This window comes from Oncorhynchus nerka, linkage group LG18 (assembly GCF_034236695.1).
Source record: "Oncorhynchus nerka isolate Pitt River linkage group LG18, Oner_Uvic_2.0, whole genome shotgun sequence".
NCBI classification, from domain to species: Eukaryota; Metazoa; Chordata; class Actinopteri; order Salmoniformes; family Salmonidae; genus Oncorhynchus; species Oncorhynchus nerka.
In genome coordinates, this window is record NC_088413.1 from 7618553 (window position 1) to 7629976 (window position 11424).

Below are 11424 nucleotides of genomic sequence, written 5' to 3' on the forward strand. Positions count from 1 at the left end.
CTGGATCTCAACCCAGCCTACACCTTAGCCCAGAGGGAGGTAACCCTGGTGCTGGAGTGCTGCGGGCACTTCATGTTTTTGGATTTCCAGCAATCAATGAACTGATCAATTAGCTCAGTTGGTAAGGTTTGATGCCCTAGCCTTTCCTAGCCCTTATCCACCCAGCCCAGCCCAGCCCAGCCCTCCCCAACCCTAACCCTCCTTTGCCCTCCCCAACCCCAGCCCTGCCCTGCCCTCCCTTGCCCAGCCCTAACCAAGCTCTCCCAAACCCCAGCCCTCCTCGAGCACTTCCCAACCCCTCCCCAAGCCCTCCCCAACCCCAGCTCTCCCCAAGCTCTTCCTGATCTGAGCCCTCCCAAAGCCTGCCTCCCCCAAGCTCTTCCCAACCCCAGCCCTCCCAACCCCAGCCCTCCTCTGCCCTCCCCAAGCTCTTCCCATCCCCAACCATCCCCAACCCCAGCCCTCCCGGGCTCTACCCAACCCAAGCTCTCCCAAACGCCTGCCCTCCCCAAGCTCTTCCCAACCCCTCCCCAAGCCCTTCCCCAAGCTCTCTCGATCTGAGCCCTCCCAAAGCCTGCCACACCCCCAAGCTCTTCCCAACCCCAGCTCTCCTTAACCCCAGCCCTCCCCACCCCAGCCCTCCTCTTCCCTCCCCAAGCTCTTCCCAACCCCAGCTCTCCCTAACCCCAGCCCTCCCCAACCCAGACCTCCTCTTCCCTCCCCAAGCTCTTCCCAACCCCAACCCTCCCCAACCTCAGCACCCCCAAGCTCTTCCCAACCCTCCCCAACTGCAGCCCCAGCCCTCCCCAATCTCTTCCCAACCCTAGCCCCAGCCCTCTTCTCTTCCCAACCCTCCCCAACGCTAGCCCCAGCCCTCCCCAATCTCTTCCCAACCCTAACCTCAGCCCTCTCCCAATCTCTTCCCAATCCCCAACCCTCCCCAACCTCAGGAAACACTTTTGTAAGTTAAACACATTTCAGAGCAGTCAAACGTAACAAATTAAGAGTAAAACAAGAAGTTAAGCGATGGAACTGTTAGAGGGAGTGAAGAGAGAGAGAGAGACAGAGTGGTCAGAGAAAACATTATTTTATAAATGTGGGTCATGCTTTTCTCTAAATTAATTGTTATTGATAGCCTTAACACACCTGCCTTTCACAGATCCAACTATTTGTGTGGTTACATGGCACATCATTCCAAGCCACTACTGGGTCATTTTGAGTGTTATCAACCAAAGCGCAGTCTTCTTGCAAATCATTTGGCTCCCCTTTGGTCCAGTAACTTGTGGTCAGTGGTGTGCCGTCCACCCATCTCCAGGTTCCCTCAACTTCTATGTCCGTCAGACCAAACCAGGCTCTTTTGTTGAATGCTTTGATTAAAGCCTGTTCCTCTCTGCTGTTGATGATCACCAGGTTTGCTCCTCTCGCCTGACAGTCCTTTCTGCTCCCGTCCCACGTTTTCTCATTAGTGGAGATGTAGTAACAACTGCAGCAAGACCTTATCCAGTCTTGGGGACATGTGCCATATTTATTACAGGTCTGTAGCTGGTCTCTCTCCTTGGTCAGGTTGTTGTAGCTGGTCTGTAGCTGGTCTCTCTCTGCAGTCAGGTTGTTGTAACTGTTCAATAGGTTTCTCTCTGTGAAATAATACAATCAACTACCAAGTTAATCTCCAGGGTTGGGGTCAGTTTCATTTCAATTCCAGTCAATTCAGGAAGTACACTGGAATTACAATTACAATTCTCTTCAATGCTTCAATGAGGAACATTTGGAATTTGGTTTACTTTCTGATTTGACTGAAATGAAAATGGAATTGACCCCGATCATTGTTCATTACACCACTGATTATTGAAGAACATTAGAGTGAGAACATATCAAACTCACGGTAGAGAAACAGGCCTATGATCCCAGCCAGTAGGAGAACACACAGCAGCCCCAGACACACTGCAGCAGCTAGGAAACGTCTCTTCCACACTGAAGCACAAATTATTGTCATATGAACTTTATCAGGTATTTGCGTCTATTTGTGTAGAGTAGCTCTGTCAAGCACTGAGTAAAATAGACAAGCTTGACTTGGGCCACAACACTGAGTACCTCAAATGTTCTGTTGCTTGAGTTGCAGCCCCTGCTGAAAAAACAGTATAGACCAGCATAGGCTGGTGACCAGACTTCGTTTTGGTTTTGCTGGTGACCAGACTTCGTTTTGGTTTTGCTGGTGACCAGCCTTCGTTTTGGTTTTGCTGGTGACCAGCCTTCGTTTTGGTTTTGCTGGTGACCAGCCTTCATTGTGTTTTGCTGGTGACCAGCCTTCATTGTGTCTTTGCTGGTGACCAGCCTTCATTGTGTCTTTGCTGGTGACCAGCCTTCATTGTGTTTTGCACACCAGCAAAACCAGCATGGACAAACATTACGTTTTCTTACAAAGCGATGCCTAATTCCTATTGGAATCTAGCCTGACTGGGGATATATCAGGCTTTTAACCTGCTCCTGTCATCTCTACACCATCACTGTCTATATCAGGCTTTTAACCTGCTCCTGCCATCTCTACACCATCACTGTCTATATCACGACTCCATTTAGTTGCTTCCAGCCTACAGCCAGAAACTAAAACAAGAGGCTCCCACGCTCAGGTCTGTTCAACGCTGGTCCGACCAATCTGATTCCACGCTTCAAGACTGCTTCGATCAGGTGGACTGGGATATGTTCCGCATTGCTTCAAACAACAACATTGACGAATACGCTGATTCGGTGAGGCAGTTCATTAGAAAGTGCATTGACGATGTCGTTCCCATAGCAACGATTAAAAACCAGAAACCGTGGATTGACGGCAGCATTCGCGTGAAACTGAAAGCGCAAACCACTGCTTTTAACCAGGGCAAGGTGACCGGAAACATGACCGAATACAAACAGTGTAGCTATTCCCTCCGCACGGCAATCAAACAATCAAGAATTTTGGAAGCAGCAAGACTCTTCCTAGACCTGGCAGCCCGGTGAAACTGAGCAATCGGGGGAGAAGGGCCTTGGTCAGGGAGGTGACCAACAACAAGATGGTCACCCTGACAGAGCTCCAGAATTCCTCCATGGAGAAGGGAGAACCTTCCAGAAGGACAACCATCTATGCAGCATATGCTGTATATAACCTCCACACTGACTCAGTACCGGTAGCCCCTGTATATAGCCTCGTTATTGTGTTACTTTTTATTACTACTTTTGATTGCATCCAACCTGGGAAATATTTTCTTCTTCTTGAACTGCACTGTGGGCTTGGAAACAAGCATTTCACGGTCAACACTTGTTGTGTTCGGTGACTAATAAAGTTTGATTTGATTTGTGTAAGACGGTCTTACATTTTTTTCCTCGTGTTGATGCTCGTTTGATGAAAATTATTGTAAGTAATATCCTATTAGGTTTGAGATGAATCTCTAAAGGGAGAAGATGTGGTGGAAAATGAACTATGAATTACATACTGTACTGTATAATTAGACATGCTGTGCTGTTTTACTGAGAGAATTGTCCAATGTTATATGTTAGTATTTTGCTGACTCGGGCTTGTCTTCTGTGGGTGTGACCGCAGGATGATGACATCCTGTTTTCACAATCTACAGGAACTTAGATGTGACAATGGTGGCAGTGTCAAATATCTTAATCTGAATAGACAAGCTAAATCAGGTTTTTACATTTCCATGTTCCGTCCCTGTTTCCACCCAACTGTTAAACTGCCACGAAGACAAAATAGGTCCTTTTTTTTCTATGAGAGGAGACTCTGTTTGTCAAGCTGACTATTCTTTGTGATGGTTGATTGCTTCAAATCACATAGTTGTTTGAAGAATACAATCTCTCTCCTTTTGGTTAGAATGACCAAGACAGAACCACTACATCTCCTTGGATGATAAACTCAGTTTGATCCATGTTTCCTAAAATACAAATCACATAGTTGTTTGAAGAATACAATCTCTCTCCTTTTGGTTAGAATGACCAAGACAGAACCACTACATCTCCTTGGATGATAAACTCAGTTTGATCCATGTTTCCTAAAATACAAATCACATCAGGCGTAGCCGGCATATCCACAATGAACTGCTTGAATTCCATTAGCCAACAGGCTTCGCACGTTCCATTGTTATTGTCATTATTACCATAACTAATATCCAGAAATACATGTCTCCAATCTCAGCTGATTGAGGTCTCCAACTTCTTCCCATGTCAACCCTGTCGTCTTCCAGCCACTTTCACTATTAACAGAATCCTCTCTGTTTAAGACTCTACTTTAGCAATGCTATTGACAGCTCCCATCAATCAGAACAGTGGGTTAACTGCCTTGGTCAGGGGCAGAACAACATACTTGTTAACTTGAGTGTCCAAATAAAACCACCCTCGGTCCAAATTCGGCCCATGGGCCGCCAGTTGGGGGAGCCTGGTTCAGATAGTCTCATTCATTCATAATTTCTGCCCTGTCAGTCATCTTGAATATAGATTTTCGCCTGCCGGAGCAGGTGTCTAGACGAGCTGATTATGCAATTTTCGGAATCCACTCTGGCTGGATACCATTAGGAATTAAACATAACTTTTGCCAGCATATTGTGAATTGGTCACTGGTCAACAGTGTCCAAAACACAGCAAAGACTGGTCACCAGCAAAAACACTACGAAGCCTGGTCGGCCAGCACTGGCCAACATGAATCAGCTTGAAATTGATCTGGTTGGACTATGCTGTTTTTTTCAGCAGGGGCACTCTTATAGAATATATATTGGCCTTAACATATGGTGGAGTTCAGGCACCCAAAATGAGCACCGGCTGTTACCTGAATGTTGATCACCAACTCCATCCTTCTTCTGGGACTTGATGGGTCTTTCGTTTGCATATATATGATCATCAATATCCATGGTCTTTATTTAATAATTAGGTTATTTGTCTTCAAATCGGAACTTCTACTCTTGCAATTTCTACTCTCGCAACTTCTACTGTTGTATCTTCTACTGTTGAATCTTCTACTGTTGTATCTTCTACTGTTGTATCTTCTACTGTTGTATCTTCTACTGTTGTAACTTCTACTGTTGTAACTTCTACTGTTGTATCTTCTACTGTTGTATCTTCTACTGTTGTATCTTCTACTGTTGTAAAGTCTGCTGATATCTCAGTTGTAGGTTTGTGTCTGTTCTCTGCAGAGCTGGAGTCTCTGTGTGACTCAGTCTAATGTCAGAGACAGTTTTAACTGTCAACCTCATTAAAGGGGAAACTGTCTAACCAATAGTACGACACTAACCACCACCATGTGACCATGTACTTACACATGTTGTATCCCATTGTTTTCCTCCCTTTGATCCGGAGAGCAGCATATCATATACACTTTTAAGAACTACCCACTGAAAATAATGTCATTTGAGCTCCCATAACATGTATTGGATTGAAGGTAGGCAACTCTGAATTGGTACAGTACGTCTTCAAATTGATGCTTTTGGTCTCTGTAGATGTGGTAACAGTTCTGGCTATGGGATATCAACTCTGAATTGGTACAGTACATCTTCAAATTGATGCTTTTGGTCTCTGTAGATGTGGTAACAGTTCTGGCTATGGGATATCAACTCTGAATTGGTACAGTACGTCTTCAAATTGATGCTTTTGGTCTCTGTAGATGTGGTAACTATGGCTACGGGATATCAACTCTGAATTGGTACAGTACGTCTTCAAACTGATGCTTTTGGTCTCTGTAGATGTGGTAACTATGGCTACGGGATATCAACTCTGAATTGGTACAGTACGTCTTCAAACTGATGCTTTTGGTCTCTGTAGATGTGGTAACTATGGCTATGGGATATCAACTCTGAATTGGTACAGTACGTCTTCAAACTGATGCTTTTGGTCTCTGTAGATGTGGTAACTATGGCTACGGGATATCAACTCTGAATTGGTACAGTACGTCTTCAAACTGATGCTTTTGGTCTCTGTAGATGTGGTAACTATGGCTATGGGATATCAACTCTGAATTGGTACAGTACGTCTTCAAACGGATGCTTTTGGTCTCTGTAGATGTGGTAACTATGGCTATGGGATATCAACTCTGAATTGGTACAGTACAATACTGATTGCAACCCTTGAACAGGAACTCTCTCCCTGTGGTTGTTCTGGCTGACTTCCTCTTCTGAAACACAGTTGAGTAACACGTTGAGGCATCAAGCTGTCAAAACAAGTGGCAGTAATTCATGTATTACTGGTGATTGACAGTAAAGGTGCAATCAGCAGTTGAAACAATAAGATAGTGTTCTACCCCGCCCCTGTTTCAGTCAAAAAACCCTGAGGGATGGTTATGGAGAAATGTAACTATAAACTATGGTACCTGTGAGAATTTTCTATACTGGACAGATAATAATCTGCCATTTTGTTTTTTTCATGTCATTACATTAAAGCTATAAGAGATTACCTGTTGTTCTTGGCTGTTGATGACCACCAGGTCTGCTCCTCTATTTCTGCAGTCCTGTCTGCTCTCCTCCCAGGATTTGTACTCAGTAGAGACGTAATAACAACTGCTACCAAGCTTCTTCCATCCTCGAGGACACACTATAAGTTGAACATTTCCTGCTTTAGTCACTTTAATACAACATTGAATTAAGTATCAATCATAACCTCAAGGAAGACAGGTACTAACTAATAGGAAGTTTTGAAGTCGTAGTTTGTTTCTCACATTTTTCATTTAATGTAATTTTCAATTTCCTGTTTATAAGTGACATGTGAACTGATACAGAGACTGTGAAACAGAACAGTCATTAGACAATTTGACTCACCTTTCTCAACTAAAGATTATTTCAGACGTTCTGTCTCTTTCTGTAGCTGGTCTCTCTCTTTGGTCAGGGTATTGTTGCTGGTCTGTAGCTGGTCTCTCTCTTTGGTCAGGGTGTTGTAGCTGGTCTGTATCTGGTCTCTCTCTTTGGTCAAGGTGTTGTAACTGGTCTGTAGCTGGTCTCTCTCTTTCGTCAGGGTGTTGTATCTGGTCTGTAGCTGGTCTCTCTCTTTGGTCAAGGTGCTGTATCTGGTCTGTAGCTGGTCTCTCTCTTTGGTCAGGGTGTTGTAACTGGTCTGTAATTGGTCCCTCTCTTTGGTCAGCGTGTTGTTGCTAGTCTGTAGCTGGTCTCTCTCTTCAGTCAGATTGTTTCCGCTGGTCTGTAGCTGGTCTCTCTCTTTGGTCAGGGTGTTGTAGCTGGTCTGTAGCTGGTCTCTCTCTTTGGTCAGGGTGTTGTAACTGGTCTGTAGCTGGTCCCTCTCTTTGGTCAGGGTGTTGGAACAGGTCTGTAGCTGGTCCCTCTCTTTGGTCAGGGTGTTGGAACAGGTCTGTAGCTGGTCCCTCTCTTTGGTCAGGGTGTTGGAACTGGTCAATTGGTTTCTCTCTGTGAAATAATATGACCAATGAACAAGGTAACAGTGGAAATGTTAATCAGACATGACCAGGATTGGGGTCAATTGCATTTCAATTCAGGTAGTAAACTGGAATTCTAATTGAATTTCAATTCTCTTCAATGCTTTTCAATGAGGAAAATGTGGAATTGGAATTTGGTGTACTTTATGAATTGAATTGTCTGAAATTAAAAATAATTGATCCCTGGTCATTACACCACTGATGATGAAGAATGTTTGAGTGAGAACATATCAAACTCACGGTAGAGAAACAGGCCAATGATCCCAGCCAGTAGGAGAACACACAGCAGCCCCAGACACACTGCAGCAGCTCCAGAGTATCTCTTCCACCACTGACAAGACACTGAAGAACAAATTATTACCAGAAGAACCTTCTCTTTATCAGCGTTGTATTTGTGTCTACTTTTGTGTTCATGTGATCTTTGAATGACTGAGGGAAATACACAAGATTGACAAGGGACAGAACACCAGAACTGAGTTCCAGAACCTCACATGTTCTACTGCTTGACTTCCAGAACCACTAACAGAATATTGGCTTGAACATATTGCAGAGTTCAGGCACCAAAAATGACTGCCGGCACCTATTTCAATCAAAATCAAACGTAATTTGTAATTTTCTTCGTAAACAACATGTGTTTGCTAATAGTGAAATGCTGACTGACAGATCCTTTTCCAACAATGCAGAGTTAAAGATACAACATTTAAAATAGTGACACAATAAATAAATACACAGTGAATAAACGAAGTAGAATAACAAGTCTAAATAACATGGCTACAAGTCTAAATAACATGGCTACAAGTCTAAATAACATGGCTACAGAGCATTTGGAAAGTTTTCAGACCTCTTGACTTTCTCTACATTTTGTTACGTTACAGACTTATTCTAAAATGGATTAAACTGTTTTTTTCCCTCATCCATAAACATTGTCTTCATCAATCTACACACCTCATAATAACAAAGCAAAAACAGTTTTTTATATTTTCAGGTCTCTCCAGAGATGTTAAATCGGTTTCAAGTCCGGGCTCTGGCTGTGTGAGAGTCTTTGTGTCACAGGCTTCTTACTGAAAAAAAGGCAAATGACTTACTGTAAATTACATGTTGATCATTTGCATAAGACTTGGCTCGGTTTAGAGCACTTCACTTCTCGAGGGGTGTGTCTGAGGAGTCCTGTGTGTAATTCTACGGTCACAAGACGCAGGCCTCCTCACAGTGGCTGAAGATACTCCAAACGTTTATCATTTTTATAATCCATCAGATATTTACTGAATTATAGCACATACAATATTCTACTGGAACAAACAAATATTAATGGAGTTGAGATTTTGGTGTGAATTGAGGTTTTACATTTATTGGACAATTTCCCCCAAAATTATTGTAAGAATGAAAACATTTATATATTCATTTTGTTAATGTTTCAGATATGTAGTATTATTTTAAATAAAGAAAATAGGTGCTTCATTTGCATAAATACACCTTGTGTATTTGCATATATGAATACTCTAGTGACTCCCCATCCTGCATGCGGAAGCGTAATCATCGCCTGACACCAATTAGCATAAATATCCCTAAAAAAATCCTATTCATGAAAATCACAAATGAAATATATTGAGACACAGCTTAGCCTTTTGTCAATCACCCTGTCATCTCATATTTTCAAAACATGTCAGCCAAAGCTAGACAAGCATTTGTGTAAGTTTATTGATAGCCTAGCATAGCATTTTGTCAAGCTAGCAGCAGGTAACTTCGTCACGGAAATCAGAAAAGCAATCAAATTAAATTGTTTACCTTTGATGAGCTTCGGATGTTTTCACTCACGAGACTCCCAGTTAGATAGCAAATGTTCCTTTTTTCCCAAAATATTATTTTTGTAGGCGAAATAGCTCCGTTTGTTCTTCACATTTGGCTGAGAAATCCCCCGGAACTTGCAGTCAAAAATATTCCAAATTAGCTCCATAATATCGACAGAAACATGGCAAACGTTGTTTATAATCCATCCTCAAGGTGTTTTTCAAATATCTATTCGATAATATATCCATCGGGACAATTCGTTTTTCAGTAGGACCGATTGGAGTAATGGCTACCTCTGTATTTTACGCGAGAATCTCTCTGGCAGCATCAGACGACCACTTGCGCAATGTAGCCGCTTCCGGGTATTCTTCAACATAAACTGCGTAAAACTACGTCACAACGCTGTAGACACCTTCAGGAATACGGAGAAAGAGTAATCTGGTTGATAGCCCATTCACTGCTCAATAGGGACTCATTGGAACGCAGCGCTTTCAAAACATGGGGCACTTCCGGATTGGATTTTTCTCAGGCTTTCGCCTGCAACATGAGTTCTGTTATACTCACAGACAAAATGAAAATACTGCCCCCTAGTCACAACAGGTTTTAACATAAAGGTTGGACCAGGCCTCCAACCATCAAACACTTGCTCTGTCTTCCCTCTTTACAGTCTCCTGTGTTGTTTCAGTAAGAACTTTGTTGTCATGTTCTCTTGCTTAATTCAACAAGTGTGTCAGTGAGGGTGTAGTGAAACGCCAAATGGATCTACCTCCTGGACCTCTTCCCCTGCCTTACCCACCAATAATAGAGACAGAGATGACCACGCCTACTGAAATACTGGATTGGGCAACGTCACCAGAAGATGACTCAAGCCAACCAACTACTGAACAAGACTGGTGTCAGGAAGAACCACCCTCTGCCTCAAGTGGCACCTCTGAATGGGAACAGCTGTTAGACTCATTGCTGATAGAATAAGGGCACTGTCATAAACGGATGCCCATATATGAACTGTTGTTAATGTGTGGTAAATCAGCTGTGTGTCCTCCAAGTTTGTAGAGGGGAGGACACTCACGTGACCTCGAGTGATGGATAAAAAGGTATATATAGAGAAACTGCCGATACTTCGGCGCTGACTTTTTGAATTCTGATTTCATAAGACAACCATTTGACTTTAAAAGGCATTGGTGCCTAAAACTCAAATTACAAAGATTCTAACTTGCTGGATCTGAGAAGGGACTCTGGGTTATACCGTTTAACTATTGAACAGCTGTTCTGTCACCTACTGACCAGGTCTGTGTATACTGATTGCAATTATATCCAGAGAAAGTCTCAGTAACTTAACCTCTCGATTGAGCTCAGTACCTCGGCCTCGTTGCGCGCCACAGACTCTTTGATATTCCATTGGGGCAGGGAATCACCAGTGGGTTCTCTCATCCAGTCCAAACTTGAATCTCTAAATTTAGTAAACCACAGACTCCAATTCAACCTCTCAGCCAGTAGAGGGGAGTCGCTACCTCACTAAATTCTTAAAGAACTCTGACCGATTGAAACACCACTCCTGATCTCGTGGATCTCCCTGTCATCTTTTAAAGGTAATTAAGTTGAAATATTATATTTTATTAGAGATAAGTGTTATCATTGTACCAGGCATTTAGAGCATTAAGGCATTTGCATGTTTTGATTAACGCTGTGTGTGACCAAGTAAAAAATGGTCTATTTTGAAGTGTGTTTGATTGTAAAAGGCAAAAAAACAGAGTGTTTCCAAAAATAAACGGTAGTCTTATTTTGTCTCGAGTAAAACGCCCTCCCAAGACAGTTAACGGCACGGGAGATAACAACTCTGACACTCCCCGCTACCGGGAAACTGGAAACGGAGACCAATACTCCATGACAAAGTGAGTTACCATTAAAAGACAAAGAGGAAGGTGTGTCCAGTAGTGATTCATTTAATTGTCTTATCGATCTATCTAAGTTTTATTATCCAAGTGATACATAGCCGACGGGCAGAGTAGTGAGACTAAGTTGACTAAAGGTCTTCACACTTTAAACTAGATACATCACAGAGGGGAAATACTCAACCTGAGGGAAATCAAAAAAGAGACTGGTAGGAAGAAGGCTTAATAACAACTCAAGGATCCATTAGTGGTGTAAAAGGAGTCTAGAGGATAAACGTGGGGTTCACACATCCCAGCTTGAGCTAGACCGTTGAGAGTGACAAGGCAAAAGTCCTCTCT

General features: G+C 43.0%; 1 protein-coding gene across 1 annotated transcript; it reads right to left on the minus strand.

Moving 5' to 3' along the window:
- Positions 1–1068: 1068 nt before the first annotated feature.
- LOC135561976 (C-type lectin domain family 4 member M-like) lies at positions 1069–10624 on the minus strand. The gene is made up of 7 exons (XM_065004509.1): positions 10553–10624; positions 7646–7877; positions 6804–7376; positions 6416–6582; positions 4799–4883; positions 1882–1971; positions 1069–1634 (listed from the first exon to the last, which is right to left on the minus strand). The coding sequence occupies exons 1-7, from the start codon at positions 10622–10624 to the stop codon at positions 1138–1140; spliced, it is 1716 nt and encodes a 571-aa protein (XP_064860581.1). The 3' UTR covers positions 1069–1137.
- Positions 10625–11424: the final 800 nt, after the last annotated feature.

Excerpts from the sequence above, each read along its gene's own strand:
- LOC135561976 (XM_065004509.1), bottom strand. The coding sequence starts at position 10,624 with ATGAGAGAACCCACTGGTGATTCCCTGCCCCAATGGAATATCAAAGAG. Across the intron at positions 7,377-7,645 it reads CATTGGCCTGTTTCTCTACC|AGAGAAACCAATTGACCAGT; the intron begins GTGAGTTTGATA and ends ATTATTTCACAG. Across the intron at positions 4,884-6,415 it reads TCAACAGCCAAGAACAACAG|ACCATGGATATTGATGATCA; the intron begins GTAATCTCTTAT and ends TATTAAATAAAG.